At 27.0% G+C, this 23058-nt stretch overlaps 1 protein-coding gene across 1 annotated transcript in view; it reads right to left on the bottom strand.

Annotated features, from left to right (window-relative positions):
• Positions 1-3599: 3599 nt before the first annotated feature.
• The window catches only part of LOC132949404 (probable G-protein coupled receptor CG31760), a 116235-nt gene continuing 96776 nt past the window's right edge, over positions 3600-23058 (bottom strand). Inside the window, exons 9-13 of the mRNA XM_061020278.1 lie at positions 17575-17789; positions 14468-14606; positions 11866-11971; positions 11148-11333; positions 3600-4376 (exon numbers count right to left, since the gene is read on the bottom strand). Of these exons, the coding sequence (XP_060876261.1) occupies positions 4101-4376; positions 11148-11333; positions 11866-11971; positions 14468-14606; positions 17575-17789 (922 nt within the window). The 3' untranslated portion in view covers positions 3600-4100. The remainder of the gene's footprint in view (positions 4377-11147; positions 11334-11865; positions 11972-14467; positions 14607-17574; positions 17790-23058) is intronic.

Below are 23058 nucleotides of genomic sequence, written 5' to 3'. Positions count from 1 at the left end.
TAATTCTCTCTATAAATTATTAGAAAAATAATTTTATTATACCTTCTAAAAAAGTGTAACTATTTAAAACAATTATTTATACATGCAGCAGTGCATATCAGCTATTGTAAAAATAAATGATTCATAACTAAACATAATATCTACTTTAATATTATTTAACATGTCATGTGATATTTTTAACATTTATACACTTATAACAAATGTATGGATGCAGATATTTAAATATAGTATCTGTAAAATGCATAATACATTTTTTAAGATATCACTTTTATATAATCAATTAGATTGTAAATTGAACGAAACAATTACTAAGACAATTATTTAAAAAAACATCATCATTACAGTTATGATTTATTATTGTATTTAGTAATTTAATGTGTCGCTGTAATCGAGTTCCAATGAAATATAACACAGTAACAACAATATTGTAAAGCATTTGAGTATTAATAAATATTAAATCTTACCAACATTTTATTGTTAGTTAATTTACATTTCTTTGATAATATCATATTTTAAAATGTATGAGTTATAAATAAGTTTGATTTGAAATTCTAACAATATATCAATGTGATATGATAAAGATAATTAAATAAGAAAAAAAGAAAAATATAGAAATACGTCTATTATTTGTAAATATTTTTAACGGGAAGTTCCATAATGTGAAGCCACATATAAAATACAAATAAAAATATTGCAGCCATAATATAACGCAATTTTATATTTTTAAATGTAGGAATATGGATAAGCATTTCATTTTTTAAGTAACAAATATTACTATTAAAATTCAAAATGAATTGAATAATTTATACTTAATTACCAATATGAACTTTGATGTATTTTTAGAAGCTATGTAACTATAAATTTATAAATAATGTTACTTATACAATAATTATTATTATATACACTATAATATTATAATGTTGTTAAATAATAATACTATACGATAGTAAAATTTATCACAGATCAAAATATGGATAAATAATAATAATACAAACAAAATTAAGAATTGAATATTTTATTGTAATATTATTGGTTTTAGTACATAATAAAACCTACTTCAAGTAGGTCAACTTATAAGATTGTTTGGAGAATTTAGAATTATAAAATAGTGTTAATAATTATCATTAGTACTAAAAAAAAATATTATAAATTGTAAAATTGTTTAATGTCAAGTTACAAACACTAATTTAACTATTCTCTGCAAACACTATATCCTATGCCTAGAAAATTGTTCAAATTTGCAACAAGTTAATTGCAATACTAATTATTATTGAAATTGAAATCGTCAATTGAAATTGCCTACACAATGCGCCGTCTCATTACAACTAATGTGTAACGTACAATGTCTAAAAACGCATTATAACAAAACGTTATTGTAAAAGCAACATTGTATTACCCTGATTCGAGCTTATTTTATTAATAAAATATTATTATTTCTAATAATCGTTTATTGGATCAAATAACGATTTAAAGTAAACTATATTACATAATATAAAATTCACTCCAAATAATTTTATTATGTAGCCAGAAAACAAATTACAACTTAATTGGATTTATTAAAAAATAGATAATAGGGGGAAATATTAACAAAAATCCATACTATTATCCAGTACTTTGTGTATGGTGAATATTATTAAAATAATCCTTAAGTGTATTACATAATAATATTATTATCATGTGTACTGTAAGTACTAAAAACATGTGATAACAAAGTTATCACTTGATCAGGATATTTTCCATATATTTTATACACCGCGGTTACTCCTTATCATTATTTAACTGTCAAAAGATAGATTATAAGAGTTCATGGTTTTCAGAGATATAAACATAATATGCTTGAAGGCAGCGGTTCCACAATTTTTACGACCACAGCACCCTTAAGCAAAAGTTTCGTATTTTGTGGAACCCCCTCAATATCTGTAAAACGAATATATTTTTATTGAAATTTTATACTAGTATCTATTATTTAGGAATAATTTTTTTCCAAATATTATAATATAAATTAATGTTGTCAATATTCACAACATTAGGCGGAACACTTGAGATTGTCACATGAAACCCTTAGGTTTCACGGTACACACTTTGGAAAACGCTGTTGTAAGGGGCTCAAGTCTTTTAGTCCTCTCAGCCAAAATATATTCTGCGTAGCGTTACGAATATAATTTTATGAAAGTTCTTAATTCTTAATGTATTTTATATAATATTGTGTACGTGTAATACTTTTGAAATTAAATTGGGCTTCCGACCTTTCTGGTTGACTTATAATTCACCAATATACGTATATAATTTATGTATAAACCGGAAAACCTATTATTTCGCACATAAAATGCATAACATAAACTTTAAAGCAACTTTTGACACTTGAAGGAAACTACGTAAACGTGTGTAGTGTTGTACAATCCGTAATTAATATACAAACGTCTCAACGTTTACACTATCCGCTTTCAAATTTTCGACATATAACTAAAGCCAGTTTGAACAATCGAGTTCTAACAATATATAGTACAAATAAGTACCCAGATGATAAGGAAGCTGAATTAATTCCCCAATTTTATTTATGAAGTTATAAGTACAAATTATTTTAACCTAAACAACAGTTGGTGTATTATAAAATTAATGTGAATTATTAGAGCAATATAATTTATATTATTATATTACAAAACATGAAAATATTCACAAACTTATTAAATATTATTTTCATTATAATATATTTACATTTTATCAATACTTAAAGTAAAATCTACAGTATTTTAACCTAAAAATTGAGATAAATTTATTTGTATGGTATACAAATTATACTTTATTGAACACCCTTTTTTGTCTAATTTATATTTAAAATTTTTTAAAAATTGAATTAACTGTAAATTTAAAAATAAAATTAGAAATATATTATGCAGGTAGTCGGTAGAGCCTTATAAATAGCATTGTTGTCTGTCATATTATATTGTTATCAGTTTTGTTGGCATAACGGACGCAATCATTGATAATCAACTTTTAATTCAACAAGGGCATATGTCTAGCAAATCTTATTTCTGTATTTTGATTTATTTAATTTAACAAACCAATCTAAATTAACCAAAACTAAATAGACATACATTTTGAAAAAGGATGTCCCGTTGTTCACATTTGTTTTACTCACATAACCCAAATTAATAAGATTTTAGAATTAAATTGAGCCATATAATATTTTATTTTACATTAAATCACTTTTTGTCAATATTTTTTTAATTTTTAATTCAGTTGTCACAAAAACAATGACTAATGTTTTTATTATGAAGTGTTGCAATCGTCCTTCGATTTCAATATGCATATCAACGGTAAACTAGAGCTCTGAATGGTCCGAAATTTCATGGACCGGACCGGACCAATGGAGAATATTTAAGACTGAAACTGGACCGAACCAATATGTAAGGCTATGCAACTGGACCAGACTTAACCGATATATTTAAAAATTTTTAAAAAAGACCAAACCGGACCGATGAAAAAAAAAAATCTCGATAGATGACCTGAGACGGGTTCGTCCAGGCCGGTCCGAACCGGGCCATGCAGAGCTCTACGGTAAACTATGTACAATGGTGAACGACTTTATGTAAGATTACAATTGAATCTAAATTAAATAAAAGTTAAAATAATAGAAGTGTCGTGTAAACATAAAAACACATTCAAAATGGTGAAATTAGTAATTTATTCCGACCATAGATCGAAAACAACAAATTTTGCCACAATATTCTCTTAAGGTTTTCTCTTAAGAGTAATTGATTTGAAAACTATATTTTCTGGTATAAATATACCGATTAATACACGATTATAGTTTGTTAGGCACAGCGACGTTAAAAAATACATACAATATAACATTATAAAATAATAACAATAAATTAGTATTGTTACAAAACATAATATTCGGAATAGGATTTTAACCAATCAACGACAGCTCATGTGCAGCGAGAACGATTATATTTAACAGATTTCCTATCCATTTAACAATATTTAGGGTTATCGAAATGGTGTGTTGTAGTCATGAACGACTGAACGGTGGAATTATCGTGACAGAGGTACCGCATGGACGTAATATTATAATTTACAGTTCATTATAATGTACATCACACTGTCACTTCCTTCATAAACGGTTTCTTGCCATTTTGATTGACGACCAACGATTTTTGGCTACCACTAATCGGGTGACTGCAACCGTGGTGGTGGTTGGTGAACGCGTATCCACCAACAACCGCTGGTTTTTTGTCGATATTGGTAGACCAGACAACGCGTTTGCTGACCTCTTGCATAGCCGATATTTTTTCGGCCAGATGCCGGTTGCCAAGCCTCAAGTTTTTGTCCTTGAGCGCATCCAGCTGCTTGAAGAGTTGAGCAAATTCTTCCTGTAACACGAACCAGACGTGCGTTAAAAGATAAGTTATTTTATATATATATATATGTTCTATTAATATATTAATTCACTCTAAGTACGTATAATAGCAGTCTTGTAGGATGGTGACTTTGATTAGTTCCACTGCCAGTCAATCATGTACAAGATATATACCAAGAGGTATGTATGATTCTAATAGTTTATATCAAATTTGAAATTCAAGTTTAAACATTATTAGGTGCATTATGGTACTTATCATTATTGAAATTAGGTGCCTACATGTAACGGAGCAGCCGTCACCATACAAAACGGTCCTTTTCTGGACCACTTAACGATCAATCAATCACAGCGCAGAACCCCCGCAATACTATTCACAGAGAGCTTATGACGAATCAAGAACTCACCCGTTCAAAGTACCCCTCAAGTACGGCCATGGACAGGGGAGGTCATAACTAGGGCTCGGATTTATATGTAAATACATATTTTCTCTGCGACATGATAAACTAATTTCGGCAAGTTATAAATTTTTTTCACAAGATTTTTGATAAAACGAGCTATATTTGATTCTACATATTTTGTCATAAATACATGTTCTTACATATTTCACAATAATACAATTTTTTCTCACATATTTAGAAATTATACTGTTTTAATGTCTTTTCTTCAGAGTTCAGAATTATTAAAAGGTTATCATGACTATATATTATATTGACGATCTTTTGAATTCAAAAATTTTAAAGTGCATGTTATTATTATAACTGTAATCAAGATAATTAGATAACTAAATAAATACAAATTTTTTATTACATTTTATTTCATTATTAATTATATAAAAATGTTACGACAATATCGGCGATCTTTTGGGTTTGAAATTTTAAAAATGAATTAATTGTAATCAATATAGTTAGATAAATATAAATTTTTTATTACATTTTATTATATTATTAATTATTATTATTATTTTTTTTTTTGATAATACATATTTTGAATTCCTTAGCACATGTTTATGTTTATATTTTTGTTGTATAAATACATACTTTGGTTATATAAATACAAAAAAATCCGATCCCTAGTTATAACACAGACAGAGATATCTTTCCCATAGCCGTAACCCAAAAACCGGCCTAACAGTAATTGAAACCATACGGATAGTAGACAAAAGGACGTACGCCGGCACACCCGTGGTTTACTAATCGGTACGGAACATAGTATACCTATATATCGGACACAATTATGGATCGAACTGGATTCGTTTCCCTAACACTTTGTTCAACAATGTTTTTTATTTAAATTATATAAATTGGTAATCACTTATTACATTTTGTTTCATTCAATTAATATTATTTAGACATTTTACAAATAAAAAATTAATTTCTTCTTATTTGGGAATTATCAATAGATGACAAACTTTTAACGTATGCGTGTAAACGTATACAATAATGTACTAGACAAGTTTTTGTCAAGTAACGATACAGTATATAGATAAATGTTCTTAAATAAATGCTATATACATGTGACCGCAACTAAATGAATGATTCAATCATTAGTACTTATAAATATTTAGTTACTTCACAGTTCACATACTTGATATTATGTTACATGAAAGGTCTAACACATGTTTTATTTCGAATTTTATTGGAACAAAATTAATTTTTTTTGGAAAATGAAAAAGATATTTATTAATATCAATGTAAACATATGAAAATTTTTTTTGAATAATTTTAATCAAAAATATTGAGTTGTATACTTGTATATTATTTACTATATTATAATATACTATGTATATTACTTCATCAACCGTCGAGTTTTATTCATACAAGTAGGTACATATATATAATATATTATAAATTGTAAAAATAATAATTTTTCGCAAAAAGTTTTAATTTAGAATTGTTTATAAAAAACATCTTGTCTTCAAATAATAATTTGTATTTATAGCTTTATTTAAATTGAACTCTAATTTATTCATGTGCCTGACTATTTTAAATATAAACATTCAAATAAAAATAAACTTTATTAATTGTTTTTTGTTTCATTTTCATCGACAGTAGTTTTTCACAATTTATTTTTACTGTACAGATTTAAAAATAACTAGATTATGCTTAAAAATATATCATAATGTATAAATACATTTAAACAGCATATTTTATATTGTATAACTCTTTTTATAAAAGAAAATTATCTTATTTAAGTTAAGTTCCAACAAAAATAATAAGTAGGTATAGTTATTCATAAATTGTATTTCAAAAAATAAGTATACTATTATTGATTTCCCTTGGGATGTAACATCATTAAAATATACTGTAGCTAAGCAACTATATATGTCTATAATATTATATTCTAAATATGGGACATTATATTTTATCATGATAATTTCCATTATATTATGATGATTACGAGAAATTATAGACGGATATATTGCGGATTCTCGGAAGAATAATCATTATTCATTTTTTGTTTTTTAGTATTTTTAAATAGGTTCATTGTTCAAATTTAAAAAGTTATAAAATTACGTTTAGTAATTTTATTCATGATCGATGAATATTAAATGGTAATTAAAAAAAAATTAAAAACCATGCGTTAAAAACAACATTGATCGCTGTAAAGGCAATACATTGATAAAGAGATGTTCGTTTTACATAATATTATAAAATATTATATACATTTTTCAAATATATTATACACTTTTGGAGCTTTGCATAACATAGAGAAATCCATTATTTATGGACACAGAATGCATATAGAGACAACCCCAAAAATAAATCGAAATTGTAAAAACATCAAGATTTCCAACTTTTCAATTACATTGTACTAAATGATAAATATTTGTCCCGGTGTACCACATTTTTATAAATATGAATATGAAACAAAATAATTCACAAAAACGTGAATTTTTCTATGGTATAAATACAATTTAGTGTTGTTTCACCGGACACAATACATTGTATACAACGTTAATCGTATATTAAATTAAACATTTTTATTTTAAAAAATAATCCAAGTGTTTATAAGGTACATTTCAGTACCATTTAACTTTATTACTAATAAAGTTAAAATAGGTATAAATTAGAATAATATTTATAGTTGTTGTAACTATATTGTTATAAATCGACGAAATGGTTAAACATCAGTATTTTAAATTTTTATTACAACAAAAAATAAATAATGTTTAACAATATGTATAGGATCATGTATACATAATATTCTGTTATCATATTTATATATATATGTATTAACATTATATAAATATGTGATACATCGTATACCTACATAAATAGTAATAATATACGTCGTGGGTGGCCATAAGTTTTTTAATTAAAATCTACAGAATATATATAATATTTTTCTTTGAATATTATTGAATCACGAACTAAATATTTTTTTTTATTTATAAGTCTTTATAAATACCTAGTATTAATAATAAATATCTTCTAAAAGTATATCTTCTATCTATCTTCTCCATAGCGCCCCCTATGGCGACTTTTCGTATCGCTATAGTGGCTATTGGAGGAAAACAGATTTCTTTTGTGGCGCTCAATCAAAATTTTTGAGACGGCCAATGAAAAAATTCGATAGGTGGTCTCCCAGGCCTCTGCTTTGTAAATATTATATATCAGAAAAAAAGGTATATTTACAAAGAACTTTATATTTATATTTAAAGATTAAAGATAAAAACTAATATTTTTTTTATCAATTAATATAAATAATTTAGTTTATGTATGAATATATCAATTTCTTCAGATTTTTCATCTTTACCCCCTTTGAGGACTTCCTGCGTCTCGGACCTTATTCGCGTTATCCGCTAAATTTACAGGCCGCGCGCGGCCGTCCTTTGTCCCCGGCGGGCCCGCCGCGGCGGAGATAACGTGGACACCGAGTGCCGCCGTCGCGCGTGTTTATCAATAATTTTTTAGAAAAGTCGAGTTTTACCACTTAACGTCGCGTAGGTATTACTATATACAGGCATAAACACATGCGTCGAAAAGTTCGATTTTTTATTGATTTAATAAACTGCGTTATTATTATATTATTATATTTGACTGCCTTTTGTCCTTTTGCCTACTCGGTCTGTACATAGGTACATGCATATATTATAATAAATAATAAATGTATAAATATTAATTATATAATAAAATATCCTAGCCCGAGTCGAGTCGACTATACTCTAGGTATGTTTAATCATGAGCATAAAATCAAATTAATAACTAACCTACATGTATACTATATGACTTAATGAGGATCTATTTATTTATTATTTATTAATATATATTATATAGTAACTGTAGCAGTATTTGTATGCTACATTAAATTATTAATTACCAAAATAAGAAAGTGGCTATTTGATTACCTCGACCAGTTAACTCACCTGACAACTATAATATTATATTGATATGTATAATGTATATGTATATGTATATATATTATGTATTGATTAGTTCATATATCATAATAGGTAGGTATATACAATATGTTTTTTGGTTTGTGTAGTATATCGTTTGCATTGTGTGTAGTTATATACTACGGTGAACGTCATTCGAGGCGGCTGACCTGCTAGACACCCAAAAAAATTAGTTGGCTAAATAATTTGCATGGACGCCCGAATTTTTTTAAATTTTTTTTTCACGTAATTTATTACTTATTTTTGCTTTTTTGGTGACAGTAATTTACGCTGTCTGCGATCCGACGCAGTCGGATTGCATACCTTATGACGTGACCCGGCCGTCGCACTTTGTCCTCTATCCGACGAAGTCGGATTGCCTACCCGGATAACTGAGGTGACTGACCTGCTAGACACCGAAAAAATCGGGGCGGCTATATGATTTTTCTACGGAATTTCGAATTTCCGGCGGTATAACCCGGGCTACGTCGTCGAATCGTGGTGGTCCTAAACTTATCACAGTTCCTTATCACCAGAACTCCTTATCACACACCAACCGGCTCGATACCGACGACCAGACCAATAGACCACTGTAGCTTCCGACATCGGTTAAACATTTTCGCCAACTCGGGGGGTTTGGGGGTCTCCCCCAGCGACGCTCGGAGAGCTAGTACTTATATAAAAAGCAAAATTAAAATGTAAAGTCATATAAAAAATGGTGTACATTTCTAGATAATTTCAAACTAAATTAACATTATATTGTTGGCGTATCGCTGGCCAGTTCATTGTAATCTGGGGAAAAATCGCTGCAAACTACCAAACTAAGACGTCGGTCTAAATAATCATCTGAAATTGTAGCTTGGTACTTAGAACTTTTATGTGAGACAATACAGCTGTATGCCTGTTCATATTAAATGTATAACGATAAGTTCTAATAAAGGGAGTTGACTTTGATATCGTTTGAGGTCGAGATTGACGGCGGCGTTTGTCTGCGCCTCCCCTTGATACATAACAATAAGGTATATGTAATATGTAGGTATGTCTGACATGTTTCATTGGTATTTAATGATCTTCAATAGACATACTGTGTACAATATATACTATGGATTTTGCGCTCGTTTTAGTGTTTGGACTACTCGTTCGTTATAAATGTGTACATTCACGACACTTGTTCGTAAAATAGCGAGGAGTAATGATTACGTGCATATTATATTATGTGCAATACCAATTAAAAAAAATATATTATTATAACAGGATGAAGAAGAAAAAATAGCCAATGTGCCATGAAATTTAGGTTATTGAATTTTCATAATAATTGACAGAATAATAATTTACGACGTTTGTAGACGGTACGAAAGATAAAATTTTACATAATAATATATTGTATTATACACTATTATCGTATACTACTTGTGTGATGTTTACTACTATAACATCTTGTAAAAAGAATCTAACTACTCAACCACTATTATAATACAATATTTTTGTAGCGAAATGCCAAACATCAACCCGGCTACAACTTTTTAATACTTTAGGTTGACACCTGTCATCTGTGAGGATGTACCTACCTACCTACCATGATTTTTTTCGAAAATAATCTTGCGTTAGTGGTTTTGGTTAAAAATGTCGACCGTAATCGGGTCAATCGTTTGACGAAAGTTCGTGAACTTGACTCTAATTTTTTAAGAATTATATTTGTACGAAGAATTGCCAAGATAATTTTCGTGTTCATAATGGAATAATAATCTAATATGGTTGTTAACCAACGATTTTTGTTTTACTACACATCATAATATTATAATAATATTTATCGTTGTTGTATACAAGCTGGAGGGATTTTGAACAAACACATGAGTTAACATAATATTATCTATATTATATACTTATTTATACATATCTACATAATCATCAAGGTTCAAACAATATATTATTTTTCAGAAATTGATCATCAAAATAATTTGGTGTTTGGAATCGGATTTTTTTTATTCAAAAATAAATAATATTTAAACATACAATTTTTTAAAAAATGTTTTTTTTTTTTAATGTTCTTATATTAAAATGTGCATTGCATTTTATTTTAAAATATAAGCTTTAAAGGTCATTACTCGTTACACGCTATATGATGTAAGCAATTTGTACTAGTTGTACTTAGTAGTATAATATATGAATTATGTATAGAATAATTTATTATATTATACAGGGTATAGTTGAGTATATTATCATATAATATATTAAAAAAAAAAAATTAATCATACAAAATGTATTGTCCGGGTGTTATTATAAACCATTTATTTATTTTTATTTCAGATTTTTTTCTTTAAAAGTAATATTTTAACCATTAAATGTTCACACTATAATACAATTATTGTTGTTTATATTTGTTGAAAAGATAGATAGAAAACTCACTTGCGCGTCTGTTTCCGTTAGCACAAAGTCGGTACTAGACTCTTCCAAGCCACAAAATGTGGAGTTATTAGCTTTGTTTGAATTTCTAGTATGTTTACTCAACATCCTACTACCACCGGTCACTTTAATGCTCTTTATCTGGCCGTCCTCATCGTTTGCTTCTTCACCTCTCATCACTAAATATGCCTGTATTATATAAGAATTTTAAATAGTTTTACTAAAACAAAACAATTATAATGCATTTTGAGACACTCATAAGGTATTAAAATGATATAATATATAACTGTGTACTATTAAATATAAAAACTATTTCCAAATTACACTACCACTTTGTGCTATTTACTAGGAGAAAAACAATTTTGAATATGTCATGTTTATCTGGAACAACAATAAATTTGAAACATTACGTGATACAAAACTAGGTATGCGCTAATCAATTTTGTGACCATACGTTTTCTCACATTCAAATTCAATATTTCAAAATATTCATAGGTGAATTTAATTATAAAATCAATTACATTATCTTTTAAATTTGATTTTCTTTTATTATTCCTTTTGTGACATATACAAAAAATAATGTTTACATTTTTTTAAATGTTTTTTTCTGTAGAACTTTTTAAGTTCAACTTATTTCTTTCATTAATTAAAATAATTTACATGGTATATCTATCAATTTTACCTTAAATAGTATCTTTTGTTTTCAGTTTAAATTACTCACCTTACTGGCGAATATAAATCCTAGCAAAGTTGTGACTGTGAGTTGAGTATGGCAAAAGAAAATTATATACTGCAAGTCAGGGTTAGCCGGTGATTGAAGAAAAAACCTGTATCAAACAAGAACAATATTGGTAAATGCATGAAGAGAAAAATTATTCTCTAAATCAAAAAATATATTAAAATAATATTATTATAGTATGTCGGTTAACATGTTTCTTTATTTCATCTAAACATCAACCCATTTTTTATGCTGAGATTTTAGATTTGTAGGATTTTCCTTTTATATTCATATACAAAAATACAATAATTTAATTACTGACGAGCATGTGGCAAGTACACGTGTATAAGTGAGATTGTGGAATGATATATTTAATACTTAAAGTGAAAAAAGAAAGGAATAAATAGAAGATGTAGCCAATGTTGGTACATTTTATTTCAATACATATAATATATTTATGGTTGGAAAAAAAATAATGGAAAATAATTCAAAAACTGATATTCTACAATAAATTGCTAGATGTATTAGTGCAACCCTTCAAAAATTCTTTATTTCTGAATATAGTAATATATTTAAATCCTGATTAGTGATTTCCATATTGTGTACCTATAGCTGTGTTAGTTTCATTAGGTATAATAATATAGTATATACCGCAGCGATGCCCAACCCGTGGCCCACGCTTTGTGTTTGTGTTAAAAATAAAATGCAATTATTTCAAAAATGTAATTTGTTATAGATGTAAAAAAACTTTAAGTTTATAGATATATTAATATAATAATAATCAAATATAATTATTTATAAAATATAATAAAAATGAGATATTGCATTGTAAAGTGTAAAAGGTGTACTGGTAAAATGTAGGTACATATAAATAAATCATAATAATATGGTCATACTACAACAACTATAGTAGAAATAATATTGTTGGCAAAATAAATTAACAAAACGCACTCTGGTGGAAACAATTATATTTTGTACCTTTAAATTCGAGATGTATAGATATAATTTTATATTGATAAGTAAACTTTTTGTAATAAATTAATTTTGTTATTGAAACTTTATACGCTGGTACAGCAAACTGTATACGTTGATAAGTACAATTTCTACTAATATTATCAGATACATTCAATACACTTCACTTAAACCAAAACATATACGAAATGTCGGGAAAATAGGTACAAGCTGATAATAGTATATCCCGACTCCACGTGGGGGGAACCCGTCTAACCATCAATACAAGCGTCAACAGCACTTCCGGTGTTAATTTGTTTTGCCAATAACAGTTAATGAAAGATTAAATTTATATTATTATTATTGGCTCGCATGAAGGCAGTATTTTATTAAGTGTCCCGCTAAAGAAAAAAAGGTTAGGGCGTCAATAGTATACACGACACATTACACCCGTAACGTATTTTTTTCTTGGCAGAAGAATTTACCGATATGCAAGCATCCCTCAAAATATACGCAATTATTAATTTAGACGTAAAATATTACAATTTTAATTATATTATTTTATTAATAATATAATTTTATTTTTGCTTAATATTGAGTTGCTCGACTAACTGATACGCTAACACCCTAAAATCACATTGTAGTTGCCACTTATTAATTTCACAAAGGCCGTCCCAGTTGTGTAGGTCAATAATTATTTGTATAAGATCGCATATATGGCCCAATATAGTGATTTACAGTATATTGAAAAAGATAACGGAAGGTAAACATATATGTATAATATAATATAGGTCAAACTACAACTGGTGCCAGCGGCAAGTATAGTAAATAAGTATAACTTAATTTTTGTTTATCCAAAAAGTTAAAATTATTTTTTCAAAATACATAGAACAATAATAAACTCTTTGTTGGCTACTGGGACTTCCCGATTGAAGAGCCCTAATATCAAACGTTTTATCTCATCTTGTAAAATACGTGTACCATATCAACCAAATGTTAAAAAAGGCATTATTATACGAGCCGTTATCTTCACTTCTTATGTATGTATTTTAAGCCTATTATAAAATATCATTCAATATTTCTGTAACCATATAACTTTTCTCCCCATATTCTTATTTACTTATAGCCATTCTGTGTGTAAACCATTGCCAAAGCTCTAGATTTTTCGGTCGTCTTATATTTTATAAACTTATTTCTACATCACAGAATATTATACTAACGTCTAACACATTGCACTGTATAAAAAAAAAAATGGAACAACATTCAAAATTAATTTGTGACAAATGTCAGGAGACTTTATTTTACTGGTAACTAGATGAAAATGTAAACTAGTTAGACGATTTTCATTTATGCATAAAATAAATATATCATAATAATATTATTTTTAAATTGAAATTTTTTTTTAATACTAAGCTTTTTATTTTAATGTTTTTGATTTTAACCGTAGACAATCTTTTTACTTTAATCTTTATTTAAAATTAAAATTCAATTTTTAAACTTATCATATTTTTTTTATCACTTTAGTCTGTGGCTATATACAAATCTATTCAGTTTATAATAAAGTAAGTCGTCATAAATTTACAGTATATTTTTGATTCTCACCACACTTTGAATGCAATTTAAATGTATGTTTATTATAATTTATTTTACTTACATTGATACATTAAGGAAAACTGAAAGAATAAATTCATTGTAGATGGCCATTGACATGAATCGACTCTCGTTGAATTCTGATGGTGCTTTCCGCACAACAATACAGAGACGGATACCCCAAACTAGAAATAATACTTCCACTAAAAAAAAAACAACATAATAATATAGTGAATTACTTAAGCATCTTAATGTTTTTTATGTATGCCATAGCATCTGGAATGGTGTAGAGGAGAAATATAAAAGTAGGTGATGACAGAGAAAGGTACGATAAAGGGAGTGGACTTTCTCAGTTGACGGGAAGGATCCCTTAAGTTGATATCAGATAGGTGAGATGGTGAATTGGTGAATCAACAAAACCCGATACAGTTTATTAGAAATATTAGTTGATTCCGGCGATATGATGGGCTGCTCATACCAATTATCTGACTAATTGGCATGTAGTCATGCTGAATATTATCAGTGGCGTATTTATGGGGAGGGATTTGGGTGTTGCATCCTCCATGACTTTTTTTTTTAATTTGCGAACCATATTTATGTACTTATTATTTATTGGTACTAATATAGTATATTTTATAGAAACATCAATTAAAAACCCAAATCCCCTATGGTAGCTGTAACTAAGATAATATTACTTCGTAATAAACACTATAACCACTAATATTGCAAATTGAATATTACACAAATATATTGAAATAATAATGTATTTTAGCTCGATTTTTGGGAAACCTATTGGTAATAGGTATAATATATTTCAACGAGTTAAGGACAATGGTACAATCAGAATTTGTAAGTAGGATTTATTTCCAAGATTATAACATTTTCAAGTTTAGAATTTTGCGTATATTACACATTCGCATATGATTCCATGAATTTACATAAAAAATGCAATTTAACCCTCAAACAATTTTTTGATATTTATTTTTGGAAATTTCATATATTTTAACAAGTTAAGTACAATGGTGGAAAAATAACTTGTTGGTCGGACTCAGTTATAACATTTTGAAGATTGCAATTTTGAGTATTTTACATCAATACGCAGATTATTCTACGAATCTACTCAAAAAAGTACATTTAAATCTTTATTAAATAGTATATGTAATTATTTATTTTCATGTATGCATGCATTTATACGATATGTAAGTACCCTACTTTCATTATACAAATTATAGAACACAATGGTTGGACTAAGAGATTTTTATGATATAATCCAAATTATTTTTTTATGTGGGTATTGTGGGTAAATGTTTGAACTTTGAATCCCCCCCCCCCCCATGACATGATCAAATTACGGCTTTGATTATTATAATGAATGTTTATGAGAATATCAGCAAAACGCAAACATTGACTTTGTACTCGCTCAATCGATTGACGATCACAAGAACTCGATGGATGTTATAAGATGGACATAATATACCTACTCACGAACGCCGAACGGCACTTGGGTAATGAGCCATACAACAATTTCAATGGAGCAGATAACATAAAATCACGGGTAATCCCGTAGGTAAACTTTTTTTTTTTAAGTTTTACATCTGTAAAAACTAAAGAAGTAAGAGTCATACAACGTGATATATTATTTCCTGAATATGTAATTTGGAGGTTAAATGTTCGTGGTTAGTAGAAACCAATCTTCATAGATTTATATCGACTTAACTTGATAAAATTTTTGTTTCTAAAACAAAAAGTTGGCATTTTGATACGGAGTACCTATAGGTATCGAAAGATAGGTATAAGTAGATTTTTTGTTTAGGTACTTAATAAGTTTTTCCATCATCAGTTTAAAATATCAAAAACACATTTATTGTCAAGAATACCTATTTTTATTTGTGTTTGATCTCGAGTTATTGTTGAGTTATAACGAATTGGACATTCAAACGTAAAATTTTCCTCGAACGATTTTATTTATTTTGCTGTTATTTAAATATATTAATTATTAACTGTAGAAATTTGAAACATTCCACTATAACTTCAATTGTTATTTTCGTACGCAGTGAAATTTCTAAGAAAGGTATTTGAATAATTAGTTTATGGCTTAAGTCTAATTTATATTACACTAATGACTAATTTCAAACTAATTATGGACATTTTAAGTAATTGAATATTTTTTAGCTTTTAATATAACATTATTAAATTATATTAAATCTACATTATTACGTATCCTAAATACAGAGGTTGACAAATCGTTTTTAATGTAATTTTAATACTCAATGACGATGTATATTTGAAACTTATGACATAGCAATTTACCCGTTTTTTTACTGTCTATAAAATAATATAAACCTAGCTATTCGTAATTATGTTAAATGGTGTATGTATTATATGTATATGTATTATATGTTAATTGGTTTCCTTTAATAATAATTATATTTACAAAAATAGAAAATATGACTTAATAAACTATTATATCAATACATATTATATTAATAATTATGTACATAATATATAAATCATAATAATATTGATATTTATTATATTAAACATTTAAAGCTAATACATAGTTTCTTGATAACCAAAAAATAATCTCCCAAATCAACATATTATAATTACGTACCTACGCTATACTCAAAAATTTAAGTGGAACTGAATATCAATAGTGTTGAATTTAAATGAACTATGAATTTCTAAGTTCTAATAAATAATATTAAGTACCCTAACGATACTTAACCTCAACGATAAATTAAAAACCATTGTGAAAAAAAAATACCAAAATATTTACATTGTTTAAATAAATTATAAATAGTTATTCAAATTTAATTACAAAAATTATAAATCACTTTAATTTAATTTTTTAGGATCGAATAAAAAAAATTGTATCTTTCTTTCATAAAAAATGTTAAATTATTTTCAAAAACTGACTGTGCATAATATGAAATGCTAAAGTGTTGTTTAAAATTATATGGTAAAGTAAATTATTAATACAAATAATTTATATAAATACATGATAACATCATATGATTATTTATTTATATAGGCTGGCTTTTTTTTACATTATGCGTTTGTAACTCAACTAATTTTAGCAAAAGACACCTTTTTTTATCCACGAAACGCATAGCAGCACATTATATCTAATAAACTTAAGGTAAGACAATATAAAATCTTGGTACTTACGTATTGAGAAGAATCTGTCCCACCATCCAGTTGGACACAGATCTGTTTTTAAATTATCTGCCGTTCTACCTACTATAACATATGGTGGGTTGACCAGAGTTCTTATCAGCATTATCAAGCCAACTACCGCCATCATTAGCCCAAGTCTCTTTAGTAAGTCCTTATCGGTGATTTTCACGACTTTTGCTGATCTCACCCTGAATATAACTGATATCCTGTGAACATGATTTAAAAAACAAATTATATACAAACCGTGCACATAATAAATCAAATGCGAATTAATAGTGTAAAAAAAAATTTAGTGTAGAGAAAAAATATTCAAATTATAATAATATTATGTTTTTACTAAATGTTTTAAGTGATGAAAACCTGCCGGATAAATGTTCTAGTATTTAAATGCATTTAACTAAATGGGGCATCAGTGTTTTTAAAATTTAAAAACAACGATAAATCATTGCATTTAGAAAATGTTTTAAGTGGAATTATTTCTATTGATGGCAACAAGTGTGGTCTATTTATGGAAAATAAAAGTATTATGTTTTAAATATATTTTGAGCAATATTACATCCGTGTTTTCTATGGATGTATCACAATTATTATATGAGTACATATTTTAATGAGGGATAAGGTACATATAAAAAAAATATAATGTTAAAAAATTAAAAATAAACAACAAAATACCTTTCAAGAATCAAGACATACAATATTTAAGTACTAAATTATTTTTCTTATGTACCAACTAATGTAAGAAAATATTAACGATCTATTATTTATTTGTTGAAAACTATGTAGTTAAATAAGTATTTAATTGTTATTGTTAGTCAAATAAACTCAAAAAAATCCCAAATGTACCCAAGGTTGACAAAAACAAATTGTGTAATAGAAATAATGAAGTAAAACGGACCAATTATTATCGGGCCTTTCGGCTTTCATACAAGTAGATATTAATTACCCAATTTTTCAAATCACCACAGCCCCCATATCCTACAACCCCATTATTATAAATTTATTATCATTAGTACACAAAGGTAAATAACTAAAAACTACTCATGTGAATTTTAATTCTTGTTTGTCAATATTTTCAGAAATTTATTTAAATTTATTACTAATAATTTACAGTAGAAATGGGGTTTGGTTTAAAAAACTTAAGTTTGTCCTTAAGTAATACAAAAAATTTCAAGGTTTTGAAAAATTGGTTTTTAAGTAAGTATATCGAAAAATTCCAAAAATCGGAATTTGTATAACTACATTATTGAAGAAAAATTATAGTAAGCTTGCCTAGTGAATCACTCTATACATCATTAAGTTTAATTTTTTATTTAAAATTGTTATCTGTTGTTACACATAAAAAACATTTCAATTTTCATTTCTGACTTGCTTCATCATTTAAATCTACCAATCCCATGTGGGAGTGTGGGACTAGATCATATTCTTACCTTTAAATTTGATCATAGGTCAATTCACTCTTATACTAAAAATGGATTCTTCTGAACGTAAAATTAATTATCTTATGCTTTAAAATGACTGAGTAAACACATGTGAGTACAACATATTTTTAAAACTAACTGTTTACCTATATAATTCTGTACATAATGTTATCACTATCGGCGTTTAGTACAAAAATGTCATGATATAATCATTTTACATATATTTTACGCAAAATGTAAAACAACATGACAATGTAGAGAGTTGCAGGTACGTCGTACATATTTAATTATTTAATTATGACGATTATTTATATGAATATGACATCAAATGTTAAATAGGTACTTATATACAATTTATTATTTTGGTGTATTCCTATTGTTTTGAGAGAAGCATAAAAGGTAATTGTGTAATAATTCATTAACATACATAATATAAAGTCAAGTCTGTCTAGCTTAAATATTTCAGTTTATTTATATCATATTTATATTTCAAGTAAGATTAATATACAAAATAATTTAATATTTAGCTGACCAATTACCATTTTTAATTAAACATAATTTAAGACAGAAAAATAAATTGTATCCTTATCAATACTACCTGTCAGGTGCCAGTAGCTACTAAAGTTGACATTTCAAAGAAGGAAGATAAAAGGAATCTGATAATATTATCATAAGACTTTGACGAGATTTAACTGTTTACCATAACCCTTGTTCTCATAAATGAAAAAAAAAATACTTCGGATTTAATCACATCCATTCTGGTTAAAATATCTTATTAAAATCATTTGTAAAGATGGTTTTTCAAAGTGTAATACTTAAATATTGATTATGTAGCGTTACACCCGCCTACAGGATACGATGACATGATAAGATGATGAGTGGTTGAATACTCTCAAACGACTACTCAAACGCAAGTTGGATGAAAATTGATTGTATCTGCCGTTTATTTAATATTTGCACAAAGATATTGCAAAAATTTAGAAGTTAAAAATGATTTAGTCTAACTATACCAAAGAAGGTCGCTGGCTGTTAGAAAATATACGATTGCTCGGATATTTTCTAAGTCCTAAAAAACGTCGTTGATCTAAATAATTTAAGCCGAAAAATGTGAATTCGACAAGAGGTCTGGCGTAGGTCCACCGCTAAGATTTTATTAGACCCACCGACTTCTCACAGTATACTTTTTATTACCATTTCATAATTCTGTGCGTTGGCCCTTCTGCCCCATGTGGCCTATGCTAATTGTGGCGAACATTAAATAATAGTTATTGCTTTCCTAGGGTCTCGTTGCAACGCTAATATCATCCTGAGACTGTGTGTGAAGTAATATACTATATATCATGTTATATAGTATATTAGAGTTATACGTAGAAGCGGGAGGGGGGGGGGGTCGGGTCCGTACGCTTCAATTATTAACAATATACCAATATAGTATATGGGGTAATTCACGAGGCATGCTCACCTCCAAGTTTCTTCCTGATGCATTGATTCAAATTCTGATTTTTAAACTTTTTAAGGTATACTTTTAACATCTATCATAGTATTTCCAATGAACTATGTGTTCCGTGTCAATTCAAACTTTTTTTTCATATAAACACTCACTAATTTACCGTAAACTATCATGCAAATGATTTCTAATTAAAATATGTTAATGGTATCTGAAACAAAATTTGAACTAGTAGTAGGTAATAGGTTTAAAAGATAATATGGTGAATTGATAACTTGGGGCTAGATATGATAATTTGAAAATTAAATTAAATTATTTTATAATATTTCAAACTCATATTATAGTCAAATTATTTTATGATTAATACGAATATATCTGATAAAATAAAAAAAAAATATTAATTAGACAAAATATTACATAATATTATTTTTATTCTATATTTCTATGTTAAATCGTTCTGTAAACCAAATTATTATCCGTTGTCTATAAAGTTCAATAACTTGTGTAATTTAGGAACTACTCATTCAAATTTCTATTTAGATTTTAGATGCACATATAGATTTTCACAAAAATAGTTTTAACCGTATATATTATAATTTTAAATTGTACTAAAAATCTAAATATTTTAGAAAATAGCGTAGGTATTCAAGTATGTTTAAGATTTTAAAAAATCATGAGTTTTGATAAAATATAGATTTTTAAAAGTGGAAAATACGAATTAAATTGAATTAGTGTACACAAATTACGCCGCAGATATTGTGTTTAATAATAATATAGTATATTGTAATATTTACAACCATAAAATTAAAACCATATTTTAAAAAGATCGAATAAATTAAATTAAATACAATGTGTTACTTTAATAGTAAAATGTAATTAGTACATAAAATTGATTTACATTCATATGTTTAAGGATTTATAATAGTGGTTCAAATGGTCAAATGGAACTTTATATTAATATTATCGGTTATAATAGGACGGTTTTTGTGAGAAGGTGGTCAAGTCAGATTTTATCATTTTTCCGGTTATAGGTGCATTTTGTAGGGAATTTTACGCCGCGTCTAATGGCAGAACTGTGATTCCTGCTATATAAATAGTTTTTATGTAATATCCATGTGCGTAAACGGACAAGTCTAAATCTAGTTATCTAACTATTTATTTATTTATTTATTATTTTTATTTTTATTATTTATTTTATTATTTTAGTACCTCCGTCCTCCAAAGTAGTGTATATAGTACTATTAATCATTACGCACATATAAAATAACTTACTGTTATAGACTACAGTTCAACAGATTGTATGCCATATAATAACAATATAATACAAGCAATAATAATTTCCGTTATTTAAAAGTTCTGGAAGCAAAACATTATTATTGTTTAGCAAAGAAGTGACACTCTTTATCATTTTATCTTACGGAGTTTGGATAGAAAGTTAGGAATATATTCTTGTTATGATAATATTATTATAGTATTATAGTAACGTTATACTAATATTATTCGTTATTACAATGTTATAATAATATTATTAATCATAAAATTGCTGTCTGGGTTATTTTGAATTCGATATTACGTTTTATAACAAGGATGAATAAATGAATATCCAATAAAACGCAATTGCAGTTTACTATATTTTGCATTGTTACCACTTACCGTAATATACAAGTATGTGATACATTGAAACAATCGATACATTTGAAGTAATAAAATATTTATAGGTGTTAAGTGTATTTATATGTGTTTATAATATTTTTAATTGGCTATTCGAACAACTTGAGTGAGAACTTGTGTAACAATTTTTAAGTTTTTGTTGTTTGTATGGCAATATAAAAAGGTACTAATACAAATTAGATTGTATCGTAATGATACTAAATCATATAACAGCAATGTTATCAAATTGTACAAAACATTATTGATTTTTTTTTAGAAATCGTATTGTAATAATTTCGTTAAATTGAAAGTCAATTTGGTAGCATGTTAAAAATATTTAGAGGGCGTTTTTTCTTAGTACAACGAATATCCAATTTGGCAACGACTCAGATGGCCAATTTCAATTAACATTGAAGATTTGGCAAACATGGCCATTGCCTATTGATCACAGTTATAGTTATTAATTTATCAAAAAAAAAAAAAAAACACATATGGAAACTTATAATATAATATATGTGTTACAATAATAGTATTATATTATAGTGTATGTTAGCATTATATACTTTTTTATATGGACATTGTATACCTATATACAATTTGGTATCGGAGTAGATAAAAATGAACTATTTGGTATCTATTTATGTTATATTTAATTGCACAATTTGACGTAACAGAATGAAATACGTTTCATTCTAATCAATATTAAATTGTATTTATATACATTATGTAAATTAATTAGAGAGTCAGTAGCTGTATTATTTTTACAGCTACTGAATTCACAGTTGATTGCATACGGTATATAACTTAAAAACGCTTGGGTAATAACGTTAATTGTAAGTATAGTACCTGTACAATTATAGATTCTGAACAGAGCAACGAATATATTAGTTTTACAACGATGTGTATTTTATTTTCTAATTCATCATCTTTTCTGGTAGGAAAGTGAGTTTATGTGGTATT

This window comes from Metopolophium dirhodum, chromosome 7 (genome assembly GCF_019925205.1).
Source record: "Metopolophium dirhodum isolate CAU chromosome 7, ASM1992520v1, whole genome shotgun sequence".
Taxonomy (NCBI): Eukaryota; Metazoa; Arthropoda; class Insecta; order Hemiptera; family Aphididae; genus Metopolophium; species Metopolophium dirhodum.
This window is presented reverse-complemented; position numbering and strand designations above follow the sequence as displayed.